The sequence below is a fragment of the Ranitomeya variabilis genome, chromosome 5, assembly GCF_051348905.1.
Source record: "Ranitomeya variabilis isolate aRanVar5 chromosome 5, aRanVar5.hap1, whole genome shotgun sequence".
NCBI lineage: Eukaryota > Metazoa > Chordata > Amphibia > Anura > Dendrobatidae > Ranitomeya > Ranitomeya variabilis.
The window spans coordinates 340,910,180-340,929,749 of NC_135236.1; the positions used below are offsets into that span (position 1 = coordinate 340,910,180).

General features: G+C 45.1%; 1 protein-coding gene across 1 annotated transcript in view; it reads right to left on the reverse strand.

Annotated features, from left to right (window-relative positions):
• MUC19 (mucin 19, oligomeric) overlaps nt 1-19,570 on the reverse strand; it is a 763,086-nt gene that overhangs the window by 37,473 nt on the left and 706,043 nt on the right. Inside the window, exons 54-56 of the mRNA XM_077264813.1 lie at nt 19,342-19,513; nt 7,027-7,064; nt 925-1,035 (exon numbers count right to left, since the gene is read on the reverse strand). Of these exons, the coding sequence (XP_077120928.1) occupies nt 925-1,035; nt 7,027-7,064; nt 19,342-19,513 (321 nt within the window). The remainder of the gene's footprint in view (nt 1-924; nt 1,036-7,026; nt 7,065-19,341; nt 19,514-19,570) is intronic.

A 19,570-nucleotide genomic window follows, 5' to 3' on the forward strand; every position in this document is an offset into this window, starting at 1 on the left:
CTGACTGAGCGCCGGCAGTAGCAGGGCACAGCGGTGACATCACCACTGTGCTGTGCTTTCACTTTCACTTTGCGGCGCTCAGTCAGTGTGGGAAGCAGAGGCTGGGGGACGCGAATGTAAGTATTGTAAGAGTCAGGTCGGTCTGGTAGTTGGGGGCAGGTATATCTCGCCTAGATACCTGTCCTATGTGTGTTAGGCTGCTCTGTGTCTTCAGCATACTCATGGGTTAATTAGTGCAGGTTCAAAAGATGACCAGCTGGAGGAATCAGGCGTCAGCCTGGGGCACACAGAATGCTTGTCTGTGTGGGACAAATGTGAGTAAGGAGCTGTGCTCATGACCTGTGTTATGTTTGCTGGGTGGGAGTAGCCCCCCAGTTGTTAGATAGGAACGTATTTGTCTAGTAAGTGCCGGACAGGCAAGGATTTTCTTTTATGCTTTGTTTTCTTTATGTTGCTTTCACCTTAAATAAACCTGACCAGAGGTCAGCATACTTCGTAACCAGCTGTACGCCTCAGATTCAATGCACAAACCACGTGACCTTTGACCCCAGCAAAGGCGATCCCGGAGTGTTTTGTCACATTATGTACTGTTTGGTTTTTTTACATTTTACACTGGTAACCAGGGTAAACATCGGGTTACTAAGCGCGGCCCTGCGCTTAGTAACCCGATGTTTACCCTGGTTACCAGTGTAAAATATCGCTGGTATCGTTGCTTTTGCTGTCAAACACAACGATACACGGCGATCGGACGACCAAATAAAGTTCTGAACTTTGCTGAACGACCAGCGATATCACAGCAGGATCTTGATCGCTAACTAAACGATATTGCTAGCCAGGACGCTGCAACGTCACGGATCGCTAGCGATATCGTTACAAAGTCGTTTCGTGTGAAGGTACCTTAAGGAGAGAAAATGATTGTCTCACCTCTGTGCAGTACTTCTGTTTTGGACATTCGTCAACAAATACTGATAGGCCTGTGTCTTCACAAGTGTAAACAATACATGGATCTTCTGAATCCCTGATGGTTTCACCTATCTAAAATAGGATAAAACAGTAATTTAAAAACAGTAAGTAAGTAAAGCAATGTTGTTGTACAAGTACATTTTCCACTATGTGTTAAAAGGGTTGTCCTGCCTTATGATATTGATGAACTCTCTCTATCAATATCAGATCAGCAAGCGTCTGACTCTTGTAAACAGCAGAACAAAGCCAGAATAGCTTCCAATCACCATTTTGAGGCTGTTGTCGAGAAATACAGTTCAGCTCCTATTTAACAGTGAACATAGCCGTGATGGTCTAGCTATGTCCTTTGAATACATCTGGTCAGACCTGAAAACAATCAGCCCTCATGATAGGTCAACAATATTGTATGTTGTGGAACCAATATGGATAAATAATGAGGGGTGTACGAAGTACTAAACCAAAACCATGTAGAGAAAACTCCCTAAAAATATATTTTATTAGTAATGATATAGTAAAAACAAATATTAATATACAAAAAAGCACCCAAGTGAGGATATTAAACAGGGAATCATGGCAACGGTCTATAAGGAATGATATTACTAAACCTATAACTCCCCCTAGTAGGCCATATGATCTGATGGCCTACCTGACAGCAGAGGTTGGCACCCTAATTTTGTGCTGTGGCGCCCCCACTCAGCGACGACTGTCCTTTCAATCCCTGTTAATCCCTATATATAAAATATATACACAGAAACAAAAAAATAGATGCACTCAGACCCATATAATGGATCAAGTGTCTCTGCAATTTCCAACACTAAGCACACCTAGCTACTGATGTATAATCTCTCAGATGACTATCACTAGTTTCAAATAGGTCAAGGACATCAAATAATTATAGATAAATCCTTATGTCATAAGGATCCCACAGTATCTTAGATAGAGGCTGCAGTATTCTATATAGGGATACATTATTATATTATTTATTTTATATATGATGTTTTCTAATTCGATATTTTTGTGTGTGCGCGCGCTACTGATTGGATGCATTATTTTTAAGGCGCATTTTTTTTTACACTACCAGCACTTTATTTTATTTAATTGTGTATATTTAATGATTTTTTCATAGAATTATATTTACTTTATTTAGTTTTATTTTTGAGCATTGCTCCTCATATGCACTTATATATTAATCTCCCTTGTTTTTTCTTGGATCTTGTACCTCGCATGCACTTATTATATTTATCTTCCCTATTCTATATTTGTTGTGCGTTGTTCCTCGCACGTGCACATAATGTATCCCCCCTTGCTCTACATGAGCTCTTCTCCCCCTTCCTGCATACACCCATGTTGGGTAGCCGTCGCTGTGTGCGTGTGTTGCCTGTGTCCCGGGTTGTGCGCATCTCGCGTCTTTGTTGCCATGGTAGCGTCCCTTCTGCTGCCGGGCCGCGTGACGCGGGCTCTGTACACTTCCGGGTCCTCCTTGCGGCGCATGTGCCACTATGCCTCTGCTTCTTTTCACCGGCGTCCTTGTCTGTGTATATATGGACCCTCCAGTTCCTCCTGTGCACCACCCCGATGAAGTATTTATCTGAAATGTGCGTAGGGATGCGCTGTACTTGGAGGAATGGACCCTTGAAGGTATATATTATACATTATTGTCCTATATTGAACCTGGTGCTCACTCTATGTGTTTTGGGGACATATACCATATCACTTATATTTGCGTGCTTCCTGATTGAACTATTGTTTCTCTATTTCTCACCTTATAATAGATTTAGTATATATTTTCCTCGCACTTGTGCACTTTTTTTGCACTTTTGCACATATATTGTTATTTGCTTGCTCTTTTGCACATATTCATACATATATATTTTAACATATGCTCTCTTGAATGCACTGTTGTGCGCGTTATTTGTTTGCGTTTTTGCACATGTCCATACATATATATTTTAATATATGCTCCTGAATAGTGTTGAGTGATACCGTCCGATACTTGAAAGTATCGGTATCGGAAAGTATCGGCCGATACCGGCAAAGTATCGGATCTAATCCGATACCGATGCCCGATACCAATACAAGTCAATGGGACACCAAGTATCGGACGGTATCCTGTATGGTTCCCAGGGTCTGAAGGAGAGGAAACTCTCCTTCAGGCCCTGGGATCCATATCAATGTGTAAAAGAAAGAATTAAAATAAAAAATAAGGATATATTCACCCTCTGACGCGCCCTGGACTTTACCGCCGTAACCGGGAGCCGTTGTACCTAAGAATGCGCGCTTGAAGGGCCTTAGATGACGTCACGGCGCTCTGATTGGTCCGTAGCGGTCGCGTGACCGCTACACGACCAATCACAAAGTCGTGACATCACCTAAGGTCTTTCAAGCGCTTGAAATACCTTAGAAGACGTCCGCAGCTTCTGATTGGTCGCGTAGCGGTCGCGTGACCGCTACGCGACCAATCACAAAGCCGTGACGTCATCTAAGGCCCTTCAAGCGCGCATTCTTAGGTACAACGGCTCCCGGTTACGGCGGTAAAGTCCAGGGGCCGCCGGAGAGGTGAGTATATCCCTATTTTTTATTTTAATTCTTTCTTTTACACATTGATATTAATCCCGATACCGATTCCCGATACCACAAAAGTATCGGATCTCGGTATCGGAATTCCGATACCGCAAGTATCGGCCGATACCCGATACTTGCGGTATCGTAATGCTCAACACTACTCCTGAATGCACTGTTGTGCGCACCATGGTTCGATTAAAAGATAATTACAATCTTGTATAATTCTTATACATTTTTTATACATATATTTTTAAAGTATATATTTTTTATTGATCTCCAAGTACAGGCACACTTCATTAGTGGCATTTTTTTGCAAAATAAAATTCAATAAAGGCATTTTACACTTTATTATGCTTTTGCTCTGTTTATTTTAATTCTATTGAGATACATAAATATTTCTTTCTTATTATTATTACTAGGGTTGAGCGACTTTTGTTTTTTTAGGATCTAGTTGGGTTTTGTGAAACCCGACCTTCTCGAAAGTCAGATCGCGTGAAATCGGCCGATTCTACTGTGAAGTCGGGTTCCGGACCGGAACACGAAACCCAATGCAAGTCAATGTGGATTTTTTTTTTTTTCTCTCTCTCTCTCTCTCTCTCTCTCCTCCGTGCAAAGCATATGCTGTGGTTGACTGCGGAAATCACTGCAGCCCAAACGGTAATATGGCTCTATGATGCCGCAGAAACCAAACCGGAACCTATGTCATCACGCTGCCCACACTCCTTAAATGGCTGAAAAAATTGCGGGGAAGGCGTCATACGAAACGCGACTTTGCCGCCAAGATCGCGTACCGCATGGCCGACCCCACACAGGGATCGGGTCGGGTTTCATGAGACGCCGACTTTGCCAAAAGTCGGCGACTTATGAAAATGACCCATCCGTTTCGCTCAACCCTAATTTTTACTAAATTTTTATATTTTTTTGATTTCCATGTTTAGGGTTCTTTGTTGTTTTTTATAGGGATACAGTGATGTAGTATCATGGCCTATAGACTCAATATAGATAAAAGATACCTAAAATTGCAAACAGTCTGAGATAACACAATAGTGAATTCAGTAGGGAGTTGGCATTAGAGATCGGGAATCCACCATGAACTGTAAATGTAAACTCTGAGGCTGAAATAAAATTTGGGTGGTAATTCATTGAGAGGCGTAATTTGCAAAATGGGGTCACTTATGGAGGGTTCTGCTGTTCTGGCACCTCAGGGGCTCTTTAAGGCACCAGCAGTAAAATCTGCAATATAATATGGCGCTCCTTCCCTTCTGAGCTTTTCACTGTGCCTGAACAATATTTCCCAATTACATGTAGGGTATTGGCGCACTCAGGAGAATTTTTTAAAACAAACTGAGGTCTATTTTTTCCCTTTAGCCCTTATAAAAATAACAACTTGGAACTAAAAGTACATTTTAGTGGTAAAAATGTAATTGTTCTTTCTTCACTGCCTACACCTGTGGTGTCAACATGCTCCCTGCATACCTTGATGAATTAATTGGGGAGTGTAGTTTGTAAAGGAAGTTCACTTATGGGTGGTTTCTGCAATTCTGGCACCTCAGGAGCTCTGCTAATGTGACATGGCACCCTCAAACTATTCCATCAAAATCTGAACTCCAAAAAGGCGCTTCTTCCCTTCTAACATTTGCACTGTGCCTCAACAGTAGTTTTGGACTATATATGGAGTATCTGAGAACTCAGGAGAAATTTCACATCACACTTTTTGTTTCATTTTCTCCTGTTACCCTTGTAAAATAAAAAATTGGGCCTAAAAAAATGTTTGTGGGAAACATTAGATTTTTTTATTTTCACGGCTCTACGCTATAAACTTCTGTGAGGCACCTTAGGGTTCAAGATGCTCACTACACATCTGCATAAATTTCTTGATTGTTCTAGTTTCCAAAATGGGGTCACCTTTGGGTTTTTCCACTGTTTGGGCACATCAAAGACTCTCCAAATGCGACATGGCTCTCTTGTTTCCAGCCATTCTTGCGTTCAAAAAATCAATCTGTGCTCTTTCCCTTCCAAGCCCTGCCATGCATCCAAACAGTAGTTTTCCCCAACATATGGGGTATCGGTGTACTCAGGAGAAATTGAACAACAAATTTTGGTGCCCATTTTTTCCTGTTACCCTTATGAAAATAAAAAAAATTGGGGCTAAAGTAAACATTTTATGAAGAAAAGTAAAATGCTCATTTTTTTCCTTCTACATTGCTAATAAAAATAGTTAATAAACTTTGTGAAATTTGTTTGGATGATGCAGTTTTTAGAGTTGTGTACCTTTGGGTATTTTCTGTCATATAGGCCTCCCAAAGTCACTTCAAATGTGATGTGTCCCTAAAAAATGGTGTGTTAATTTTGTTGGAAAAATGAGTAAGGCTATGTGCCCACGTTGCAGAATTGAAGCAGAATTTTCTGCTTCAAATCTGCTCACCCTTGGCAGGAAAAACGCATGCAGATTTATATGCATTTTATACGCGTTTTTGACGTGTAATTGACGCATTTTGCATGCATTTTTCATGCGGTTTTCAAGCATTTTTCTAATGCATGTCTTTGGGTGCAGAATTGCAGCGATTCCGCAAAAATAATGAACATGCTGTGTCTTTTACGGCGATGGAAAATAACTCAGCATGGGCACATCAATTGCGGAATGCATTAGAAATTAATGGGATGCTGTTTGCAAGCGGTTTTTAAGCGTTTCCGCAGCAGAAAATTGCAGCAAAAATGCTTAAAAAACGCAACGTGGGCACATAGCCTAATTGTTAATCAACTTTTAACTTTTCTTACTTCCTAACAAAAAAATGATGTTTCAAAATTGTGCTGATGTAAAGTAAACATATGGTAAATGTTATTTATTAATTAATTTGTGTGATATAACTCTCTGATTTAAGGGCATAAGAATTAAAAGTTTTAAAATTGCAAAAATTTCATAATTTTCACCAACTTTCTGATATTTTTAAAAATAAATGCAAGTCAGATAATAAATGCAAATTTTACCACTGTAATGAAGTACAATATGTCATAAGAAAACAATCTCATAAATAATCACTGGGATCCGTTGAAGTATTCCATAGTTATTACCAAATAAATTGACACTGGTCAGAATTGTGCAATTTGGCCTAGTAAAGAAGGTGAAAACAGGCCGGCCTGGTATTTATGGGACTAAGATTAAATAGCAATCTTTATAATGTAATGTTTCCATTCATAAGTTTCACTTGATTCTATTCTATTTTACTAAAGAATGGATAAAAATGAAAGGATATGTCCACCTTTGCAAACATTTTTATGTTTTAAATCATCTAACAGAAAAAATAATGATAATGTACAAAGTTGTAAGGTATTTGTAAGGTAACAGACTACAAAAATTGTGCACTTTTACGCTGCATCAATATTGTTATCTTTATGTTCCCTGCACAAGTAAGATATTGTGAACTCATGGTGTAATAACAGTTGGATAAGCATGTATTACATACAAGGAAATAATTAATAACAGACACACATTTTGCTTACCTGTACCTCTGCACCATTATGTTTACATGTTATTGGTTCTGTTAAAAAAAAAATTTACTGTTACTATGACATTGGTATTAATAACTTAATAATCAATTTATGTTCAAATTCTAAACAATAGCTAAAATCTAGACTTACCGTATTTTACGCTTTATAAGACGCTCCGGATTATAAGACGCACCCCAAATTTTGAGTAGAAAAATAGGAAACATTTTTTTTTATAAAGTGGTGGTGCTTCTTATAATCCATGCATCTTATGGCTTACTGGGGGTGGTGGCTGCGGTGAAGCGGGGTCGCTGTTGGAGGAGGCAAGAGTGGGGTGATGCTGTAGGCCGCAGACTGGGATGAAGGGGTGTCCAGCAGTGCTTCTGTTGTCTGGTGCTGCTGCCCGGTGCTCTGTGAGTGTCTCCGGTGCCCGGAGGCCCTGCAGGGGTGTCCGGCAGCCCTGCTGCAGGTGTCCAGTGCTGCTGCCCTGCACTGGGTAGCAGCGCCGGACACCCTCAGCACCACCGGACCGGACACCCCTTCATCCCAGCCTGTGGCCTGCAGCAACTGTACTGGTAAAGTACATTTGCATTCCCCCCCCCAATTTTGGGGAAAAAAAGTGCGTCTTATGATCCGAAAACTTAAAAGGAACCTGTAAGGTCCCCCCGTGCCCCCGGAGTCACCAGCAGTTGTGTCTGCATATGTACATACCCTGCCTAACAATCCCTGTATTACATTACACACAGATAGATCTTTAGAAAAAGTATTTTTAAAGTCCGTTATGATATGTAAATGAAGTCTTTGGCTAGTCGATGGGGCATTAGTGTCCCAAGACTAGTTGGCCCACTTAGATGTTATCAAATCCTTGTGGGTATGATAACAAAACTTACAAGCACCAGATTCATCACTAGTGCTGTACTTACCTTGCGCATGCACGCGGCTTCTCTCCCTCATTGCATTCATCCTATGAAGCTGGGTGTACGCATCCCGGCTTCAGAGATGTGCATAATCAGAAGTGCAGAAGAGAAGTGTGCCTCTCTGAAACTAGCACGCGTACACCCGGCTTCAGAGGATCAATGATGTGAGGGGAGTTGAGCACATGCGCGAGGTATGTATAGTGCTAGTGACGACACTGGCACTTGTAAGTTATGTTATCACACCCACTGGGGCGACTGCTTTGGAGACACTAACGCCCAATCGACTAGTCAAAGGCCTAATTTACATATCATAAATGGACTTTAGAATTACTTGTTTTAAAGATCTGTTTATGTGTGTAATGTAATAAAGGGACTGTTAGGCAGGGTATTTACATATGCAGACACAAATGCTGGTGGTTCTGGAGGGCACAAAGTTTTCTGGCAGTAAATAATTGATAAGATAACCTATCTACATCCACTGAGTAATATGCAGGGCTTCTGTATTCCATCCAGCACACTACCTTTATGGTAGGCAATCACAGGAGCAGGTTTCAGGCTTATCAGTGTGGGTGCCAGGTTTTAGACCCTCACTGACCTAATATTGATGACCTAGCCATTAGGTAAAAATAGATCATCTATTTTTTAGTTGCTGATAACTCATTTAAAGATGCATTCCTATCAACGTTTTTATCCTCTTAATATATTGAAATCATGATATTATATAGTAGTGTGTACTTACAATTGTGCTCTTATGCTTTAGGCTCTACCCGCTGTAGCGAAGAGCTAACTGCGCTGACACAAGCTGGCAATGTCTTTGCACAGGCGCGAGCTGTCACCCTGCTATGTGGATGACGCAGGAGGTGTCATCAATATTAATCAGAGCAGGAACACAGTGAACAGGAGCAGGGAGCAGGGATAGACACTGCAGCAAAAGATGCCTATCGGACTGGATTGGCAAGATTTACACAGAGAGCAGGAGACTTTGAAAAGATTTTTAGGGAGCATACAGGGAGAGTCAGGGGTTTATTTACCCCTGTGGAATGCAGCACAGACACTGATTAAGGTGCTGGTCTTAATTCAGATATGAAAAATCTGGTGACAGGTTCACTTTAAGCTGTTTTGTTAGTTTACTCATTCGCTCATATTATCTGCATCTTAAAAACATCTCTAGAATCCGGCCTTTTCACACCTTTGAAACTGCTAAAACTCTTACTGTCACTCTTATTCACTCTCATCTGGACTACTGCAACTCTCTTTTGATGGGTGTCTCAATATGGAAACTGCTGGTGGTACCAGCCTCTTGCGTGGTACCATCAGCAGAACACCGTTGCACCACACACGCACATGCGGCGCCCCAGGGTCCTGGTCGTCACAGTGGTATTGCTTTCCTCACGGGGAGGGCGATGCTACGTTTGGAGGCAAAGAAGGATAACTGCATCCAGGTATCACAAACATGCAACACTTTTCACACTCCAGGCCACCAGGGGGAGCTTCTGCTCTGATTTATTAGGTCACTCCCAGGGCCGTATTTGCCACTAGGCACTTGAGGGTACATGCCTAGGGCGGCAGGATACGGGGGGCGCACTTGAGCAAGGTTTATTTTTTAATAAAGTCCGGGGTCAAGTGCACACAGGGTGGGAGGATGGGGGGAGCCATGCACACAGGGTGGGAGGGTGGGGGAGCCGAGCCATGCATACAGGGTGGGGGAGCCATGCATACAGGGTGGGAGGATGGGGGAGCCATGCACACAGGGTGGGAGGATGGGGGAGCCATGCACACAGGGTGGGAGGATAGGGGAGCCATGCACACAGGGTGGGAGGATGGATTAGCCGAGCCATGCATACAGGGTGGGGGAGCCATGCATACAGGATGGGAGGATGTGGGAACCATGCATACAGGATGGGAGGTTGGGGGAGCCGTGCACACAGGGTGGGAGGATGGGGGAGCCGTGCACACAGGGTGGGAGAATGGGGGAGCCGTGCACACAGGGTGGGAGGAGGGGGGAGCCGTGCACACAGGGTGGGAGGATGGGGGAGCCATGCACACAGGGTGGGAGGATGGGGGAGCCATGCACACAGGGTGGGAGGATGGGGGAGCCATGCACACAGGGTGGGAGGATGGGGGAGCCATGCACACCGGGTGGGAGGATGGGGGAGCCATGCACACAAGGCATCGTAAAAACATCTCCAGAATCCGCCCTTTTCACACCTTTGAAACTGCTAAAACTCTTACTGTCGCTCTTATTCACTCTCATCTGGACTACTGCAACTCTCTTTTGATGGGTGTCTCAATATGGAAACTGCTGGTGGTACCAGCCTCTTGCGTGGTACCATCATCAGAACACCATTGCACCACACACGCACATGCGGCGCCCCATGGTCCTGGTCGTCGCAGTGGTATTGCTTTCCTCTCGGGGAGGGCGATGCTACGTTTGGAGGCAAAGAAGGATAACTGCATCCAGGTATCACAAACATGCAACACATTTCACACTCCAGGCCACCAGGGGGAGCTTCTGCTCTGATTTATTAGGTCACTCCCAGGGCCATATTTGCCACTAGGCACTTGAGGGCACGTGCCTAGGGCGGCAGGATATGGGGGGCACACTTGAGCAAGGTTTTTTTTTAAATAAAGTCCGGGGTCAAGTGCACACAGGGTGGGAGGATGGTGGGAGCCGTGCACACAAGGTGGAAGGATGGGGGAGCCGTGCACACAGGGTGGGAGGATGGGGGAGCCGAGCCATGCATACAGGGTGGGGGAGCCATGCATATAGGGTGGGAAGATGGGGGAGCCATGCACACAGGGTGGGAGGATGGAGTAGCCGCGGCATGCATACAGGGTGGGGGAGCCATGCATACAGGATGGGAGGATGTGGGAGCCATGCATACAGGATGGGAGGATGGGGGAGCCATGCACACAGGGTGGGAGGATGGGGGAGCCATGCACACAGGGTGGGAGGATGGAGTAGCCACGCCATGCATACAGGGTGGGGGAGCCATACATACAGGATGGGAGGATGTGGGAGCCATGCATACAGGATGGGAGGATGGGGGAGCCGTGCACACAAGGTGGGAGGATGGGGGAGCCATGCACACAGGGTGGGAGGATGAGGGAGCCGTGCACACAGGGTGGGAGGATGGGGGAGCCATGCACACAGGGTGGGAGGATGGGGGAGCCGAGCCATGCATACAGGGTGGGGGAGCCATGCATACAGGGTGGGAGCATGGGGAGCCATGCACACAGGGTGAGAGGATGGGGGAGCAATGCACACAGGGTGGGAGGATGGGGTAGCCATGCACACAGGGTGGAAGGATGGAGGAGCCAAGCCATGCATACAGGGTTGGGGAGCCATGCATACAGGATGGGAGGATGTGGGAGCCATGCATACAGGATGGGAGGATGGAGGAGCCATGCATACAGGGTGGGAGGATGTGGGTGCCATACATACAGGATGGAAGAATGGGGGAGCCATGCATACAGGGTGGGAGGATGGGGGAGCCATGCACACAGGGTGGGAGGATGGGGGAGCCGAGCCATGCATACAGGGTGGGGGAGCCATGCATACAGGATGGGAGGATGGGGGAGCCATGCATACAGGATGGGAGGATGGAGGAGCCATGCATACAGGGTGGGAGGATGGGAGAGCCATGCATACAGGATGGGAGAATGGGGGAGCCATGCATACAGGGTGGAAGAATGGGGGAGCCGAGCCATGCATACAGGATGGGAGAGCCATGCATACAGGATAGGAGGATGGATGAGCCGAGCCATGCATGCAAGGTGGTAGGATGGGGGAGCCATGCATACAGGGTGGGAGGATGGGGAAGCCATGCATACAGGGTGGGAGGATAGGGGAGCCATGCATACAGTATGGGGGAACCATGCATACAGGGTGGGAGGATGGGGGAGCCGAGCCATGCATACAGGATGGGAGGATGGGGGACATGTATGAGGAAACAGAACTGGGGAATGAGGGGCATATATGAGGAAACAATATGGGGGGATGGGTGCAGACAGTATGGGGAGCGAACGAGGGAATGTGTGTGGACACAGTATGAGTAGCGATGTGAAAAATGGATGTGGACAGAGTACGGGGAGTGAGGGTGATGGGATGTGTGCAGACAAAGTATTGGGAGTCAGGTGAGCAGGCAGTATAGAAAGTGAGGGGGTAAATATATGAGGAGATAGGATGGTGAACAGGGGGATGTGAGAGGAGACAGTATGAGGAGGGAGGGGAATAGTGTGAGGAGACAGTATGGGGGCAGAAAAGTGAGTGGGCACAGAATAGAAACTGAGTAGTGGGGGCGTAGCATGGAGGGACAGTGTAAGGGCACAGCCAGGAGGGGACAGTATACCAAGGAGGGGGAGTGTGATGAGAGAGTACAGTATAAATACTGAGCCCTATAGGGGGACGTAGTGTGAGAGGACAATGTGAAGAGGGGGGCCGGTATGGAAAGGAGAGGTCAGTGTGAAGAGCATGTACCATAAGAGGGACAGTGTGGAGGTCATATTTTGTGCAGACAAAATAGTGAGGGGCAATTTTTTATTCAGGAGCATTATAATGACACTTGTATCTTTAAGGGCGTCATGTGGAGATTTTCTGCAAAAGAGCGGAGAAGATGTAAGTCTGCAGAGACGGCTGTGGATGAGAAAACTCATCATGGGATCTGGACAAGATGAAGAAAAGAAGAACGGCTCCAGAGGCGACGTCATCTATAAGGTACAGTACCTGGATGTGAATGTTATTTGTTATACTAACTAACTCTCATGTTTTTATTTATGTTAGGAGCATTAAAGGGGATGTCCAGGTTTGTGATGAGTCTGCAGTCATTCTTTGTGACTGCAGACTTCTGAATTCTCACAGTGCGCGCTGCACGCTGTCAGGATTCTCTCGTGCTGGGGATTTACATTAATGCGGTCACATGCTGACTAGACATATGTGGCCTCCGTCAAGGAAAATGAACTGAGCGAGGCTGGGCACATCTAGTCAGGATTCAGCTCTGCAGGTTCCAGTAGTCATCACATGGACACTTCACTCATATGCGATTTTCATACTTGTGGTCCTGTGACAACGAGCTTCTCTTCTGCTTCTCTGTTTTTCACTGAACATTGAGAGCATTAGGGAGAGGAGCTCGTCGGTACATGACTAAGTGTGCAAATCACATATGTCCTGTGTGGGGAAGGCACCAAAATGAATTCTTGCCCCTGGTGCCAGAAACCCTAGATACACCTCTGCCGGTATGCCATTGCAAGCGGTGATTACCGGCTCCGGTGGAGGAATGTCTGTGCACAGGTAGTGAGGTAGGGACTGAGGGTGTGCACAGAGAGAATCGAGACCCGGAGATTGCCCATCCCAGTCTACGCCCTAGCCTGGAGCCTCATTATCATAGGAATATGTCAGTTAATAAATTGTTTTTCTAAAGCTTTATAGTGTAGTTTTAGGTCAGAGAGGGATGGTTAGGGATGAGCTAGGAAGGTGCAGGGACAGGTAGTGATGGCTACTTGCGGACATGTGCGGCACTTGCGGTTTTCACTTGTGGTGATACAAAAAACACTGCTATTTTTTCTACTCTGATAATGTATAAGCCTGTAGGACTGGTATTCCTGGTGGCACCCTTCCTGTTAACTCTATAACAGAGGTTTTTGTGCTGTTACTACCTTCCCTCCTTTCACCTGGTTTTAATATTGTGGTATGCTATTAATAAAGTTTATAGTATTTCTATTTATTGTGTGTGACCATTTGTCATCTTTTTTCTTTCCGCGTTATGTAAAAAACACTGCTAGCAGTGTTTTTTCCGTTGCTGCAAGTATCGCATTTGCCAGAACGCGGCAAAACTGCAAGTGCCGCACATGTCCGCAAGTCCCATAGGGAATGAATGAGGCTGAACGCAGTGTTGACGTAAGTGATCCGTTACACGGCAGATGCGGAAAAACTGCCGGATCTGCTTCAAAAGGTGACTTTCACATCAGCGATTTATGGCAAAGTCATTGCCGATAGTGTCATACTCACTAAAAGTGCCTAGGGCAGCAGAAACTCTAAATATGGCCCTGCCTCCTTCTCTTTGGTTGTCTCAGCCCCACCCCTCCCTTTAGCCATGCCCCTCCATGTTATTCCTCAGCCTGATAGCTGTGACACTGCTGGAGGGGAGCGATCAGCTGCCCAGCTCCTGGATCCGATGCAGGCTGCGGTGAACGATTATATCCTTTGTCAGGACTGAGCCAGCTCAGCATGCAGTGCAGAGTGCTATCTCTCAGGGAATGGCACAGTGCTCCTGATCTCTGCCTAAAACCCTATCCATCCTCTCTGTTCCCTAATCACATGACTAACACCCTTTACCATCTGAACCGACTGCCCTATCATCTTACCTCACTATTCTAAGAAACTATCTTCCAGGCACTTGGTAGTACTTTGTACCTATACTTGAAAACATACTGCCTGGTGACTGGTTTAAGATGGCTGGTCCATACATGACAAGTACTTTATTTTTACCTATATCTTTTGTGTTACCTCTAGTTACCTATAGATCATACGCTTGCGAGTAGTGATGAGCGAATTTGTTCAGAAAACAATCGCCAATCATAAATTCGGCATGAATATAGCACATTCGGATTTGTGATTGGAAACATGAGCAAAATTTAATAAAATTGTTAAAAATCGGTATAATTCGGTGAAAAGTGTGGAAAAATATATATCTTTCCTAACTTTATACAGGTTGTGCACATTTCGGCTAGCCAATCAGGGCGCAGGAAACATCCACAATGTCTTGAAACCACCGCTTGTTTCAATGGCTGCTGAAATCATATGTCCATTTATTTACATATAAAGAGCAGACATCTTGTTTTAGCACCATTTTGACACTAACAGTGAAGAAAGGCTGATCCTGACGCTCCCACTGTTACTAGCAAGACTTTAGCTAGTTAGCTAGGCGGTTGTATATTAGTCAGATAGTGTAGCTAGCTAGTGTCCAGTGTGGTTAAATTTACCTTCCAGCATTTTTTTTTGGTCATTACTGAGGTTCACAGACAAAGCCAGCAGGGCACATGTCCTACAAGTGTGTTGTGCACTGCTTCTATTGTGCTCCATACACGAGTATAGCATTCTAAATAATATTTTTTCACTAGCTAAATGTGAAACAGCCTGCTATATCCCACCTTGTCATTTAGTGCTGTGGTGATATGAAACTGTCTGCAGACCTAATGCAAATAAAAGAAAATTAAAATGTTTCAGTTGCAAAAAGTTAGACAGCCCGCCATATCATACTTTGTCATTTAGTTGGGTTGAAATTAAGCTGTCTGCAGATCTCACGCACATAACAAAAAATTGTTTCTGTTGATAAATGTCATACAGTAGGGAACCTGACTTTAAAATGGTTTGTAGCAAATAGTGTGTTATAGAGGCCTTATCCAGAGGCCACCAAACATTCTTCTGTTCCTAGTGTCATACAGTAGGGAACCTGACTTTAAAATAGTTTGTAGCAAATAGTGTGTTATAGAGGCCTGATCCAGAGGCCACCAAAAATTCTTCGTTCCTAGTGTCATACAGTAGGGGACCTGACTTTAAAATGGATTGTTGCATCTAGTGTGTTATAGAGACCTGATCTAGAGGCCACCAAACATTCTTCTGTTCCTAGTGTCATACAGTAGGGGACCTGACTTTTAAAAAAATTGCAGCATCTAGTGTGTTATAGAGTCCTGATCCAGAGGCCACCAAAAATGTTTCTGTTCCTAGTGTCATACAGTAGGGGACCTGACTTTAAAATAGTTTGTAGCATCTAGTGTGTTATAGAGGCCTGATCAAGAGACACCAAAAAATCCTTGTGTTCCTAGTGTTATTCAGTAGGGGACCTGACTTTAAAATAGTTTGCAGCATCTAGTGTGTTATAGAGGCCTGATCCAGAGGCCAACAAAAAAATTCTTGTGTTCCTAACATCATGAATTTAATCCCTCGACTACAGCACTGCAAAGCTATAGTGCTATACAATAAGCCATAATGATGCCCTTTCCATAACCCCTTCTTCCTTCTGTATATAGCTTGTTAAGATGAACCGCTTGTTTGTATGGGGTCCTGGTCAGCCTCACATTCAATTAGAAATGCTGTGTAGACCGAAATGCGGGAGGGGAGGCGGCAGGACTGACAATTTTCAGCTTTATTACAATGCAGCACTTCTTCTCAGTCTGGTTGACTGTTTTCACTCCTCCCCAATGAAACAGTGAGTACGGCTGAAGTCAGCCCTCTCAGGCATTTCACTCTGTTACTTGCTCTGTTCTTTGGAACATCCATTCCTAGGATTTAGTGACTTACCCTCCTTTACTCATCAGTCATTAGTGATATGGAGGAAGCACATTAGGGAGGGTGGTTTATCCATTTTAATGGGCCCTTCCCCCCTCTATTTTACAATTCCTTGTTTCTCCTTGCTATGAAAGAATCAAGTTTTCTGTGCTAGAAAGCTGTTGAGGGATCTTACCCCAAATTATTTATTCTACTGGTAACAATTACACATTTCAGGAGGTGGAGGGGTCTCTCTGAGGAGTTGGAGGGGGGTCATCTCTATGATAGCCATTTAAGGCATCTCCCTGAATTGTAACATTTTATGGTATTTGGGGGTCCTGTCTAAACTATCATTCTGATATGGGTATGGAAAGAATATGGATTGAGCTCGTTATTATGCCTTAAGTCTTTTTGACTGAATAGGTAGTATGTCCCAGGTGGGGGACACCATGGCCATTGTTTGTTGTCTGTTTTTCTGCCCCTTTTCCCTTTACCTTTAATTTCCCATTACTTTTTTTTTAATATTACCATTCTTCCCTGTTCTTTTTAAAATCCCTCCCCCTTTATACTACCCTGGTACTTCATGTACATTGTAAGATTGGTTATTTAATGTGTTCAGTTGTGTTTGACTCTTATGCTGTAGCGTTTACTGTTCTACTATTGTATTCTTGCTTTATATTGCTTCATGTTTTATCCTCCTTTCTTTTGTTTACCTTTGTTTGCTTTTTTCCATTGCCATTGAAAATAACTTTTAAAGTAGGGGAAAATTCCCTTAAGAGATCATGTTTTCCAGTATAATAAATTGAAACAGTACTATATTAGTGATAATATTTTGACCAATTAGTGTTCTCACATTGATACATATTTATTGATAATTATTTAATTTTAAAGTCTAGTAAACCTGCAAAACACAGCCAAATAGTTTTGTTCAAACTAACAGATTGTCAAAAATGTCCATGAAAAAAGAATCAAGGGCAAAAACATTACAAGAAAGAAAATATGCAAGTAAATTATTTTTTTCCCCTCATAGTAGAAAAAGGTCGCTGCTATATTCAACGCTTCTGTCACTTCTCTTAACAATGGTTCTGAATGCGGCTATCACCTGTTGTATTTAATCCCGAAGAAGTACTGTATATACTTGTGTATAAGTCGAGTTTTTCAGCATATTTTTGTGCGCTGAAAACGCCGCCCCCCCTTGATTTATACACAAGTCACGGTACAGAAAGCCAGCGGGGAGGGGGGGCGGAGCAGTGGGTGCCAGGAGTCGGCGCACACACCATACTCACCTACCTGCTCGCCATCGGTGCTGGCACTGCATCTCATTTTGGGCTCTGGCTGCTGGCATCTGCAGCTCTTCCTGTGCTCAGCGGTCACAGGGTACCGCTCATTAAGGTAATGAATATGGACGCATCTCTACTCCCAAAGGGGTGGAGCGCATATTCATCACTTTAATGAGCTGTACCACGTGATTGCTGAGCACAGGAAGAGCTGCAGGCAGGCGTCGGCGGCCGGAACAAGATGCAGTGCCAGCACCCAGGGCATTCAGGTAGGTGAGTATGATTTTTTATTTGTTTCAATAGGAAACATGCATACAGGAATAGGGAATAAGGAGGCATGCATACAGGGACAGAACTGGGAGGCATTCATACAGGGATGGAACTGGGAAGCATGCATACAGGGACTGAACGGGGGAGGCATTCATACCAGGACAGGGAAGGGGGAGGCATGCATACAGGGACGGAACGGGGGAGGCATGCATGCAGGGACTGAAGAGGGGAGGCATGCTTACAGGGACTGAATGGGGGAGGCATGCATACAGGGACTGAATGGGGGAGGCATGCATACAGGGACTGAACAGGGGAGGCATGCATACAGGGACTGAACGGGGGAGGTATTCATACCAGGACAGGGAAGGGGAAGCATTCATACAATGACAGGGGAGGCATGCAGACAGGGACAGGGGAGGCATGCAGACAGGCACAGGGGAGGCATGCATACAGGGACTGAATGGGGGAGGCAAGCATACAGGGACTGAACGAGAGAGGCATGCATACAGGGACTGAATGGGGAGGCATGCATACAGGGACTGAAAAGGAGAGGCATGCATACAGGGACTGAAAAGGAGAGGCATGCATACAGGGACTGAACAGGGAGGCATGCATACAGGGAAGGAATGGGGAGGCATGCATACAGGGAAGGAATGGGGAGGCATGCATACAGGGAAGGAATGGGGAGGCATGCAGACAGGGGCACGGACTGGGAGGCATTCATACCAGGACAGGGAAGAGGGAGGCATGCATACAGGGACGGAACGGGGGAGGCATGCATGCAGGGACTGAAGAGGGGAGGCATGCATACAGGGACTGAATGGGGGAGGCATGCATACAGGGACTGAATGGGGGAGGCATGCATACAGGGACTGAATGGGGGAGGCATGCATACAGGGACTGAACAGGGGAGGCATGCATACAGGGACTGAACGGGGGAGGTATTCATACCAGGACAGGGAAGGGGAAGCATTCATACAATGACAGGGGAGGCATGCAGACAGGGACAGGGGAGGCATGCAGACAGGCACAGGGGAGGCATGCATACAGGGACTGAATGGGGGAGGCAAGCATACAGGGACTGAACGAGAGAGGCATGCATACAGGGACTGAATGGGGAGGCATGCATACAGGGACTGAAAAGGAGAGGCATGCATACAGGGACTGAAAAGGAGAGGCATGCATACAGGGACTGAACAGGGAGGCATGCATACAGGGAAGGAATGGGGAGGCATGCATACAGGGAAGGAATGGGGAGGCATGCATACAGGGAAGGAATGGGGAGGCATGCAGACAGGGGCACGGACTGGGAGGCATTCATACCAGGACAGGGAAGAGGGAGGCATGCATATAATGACAGGTAAGGGGGAGGCATGCAGACAGGGACAGGTATTCATACCAGGACAGGGAAAGGGGAGCCATGCATAGCAGGACAGGGATTAGGGGACAATGCATACCCAGCTTATACTCGAGTCAATAAGCTTACCCTGTTTTCCGTGGCAAAAGTAGGGGCCTCGGCTTATATGGGTCTGCTTACACACGAGTATATACGTCGAAAATGCTTTGCAAAAAATATGAAGATGGACAAAAAGACACTTACCACAATGTCCACAACAGGAGTCTCCAGATATCTTTGCTGGATCTCCAAAAACCCTTCTTTCGTTTTTCAGACAGACATTGTATTGGTTACAATTACGAGGGGCACAATTCATTCTTCCAGTCTTTCCATCGCAAGTGCATACAATACAGGCAATTTCCCAGGTCTCTCCAGCCTAAAGTAACAGCACAATTATTTAGAATTTAGCTACATTTATATAGGAGTTATTTAG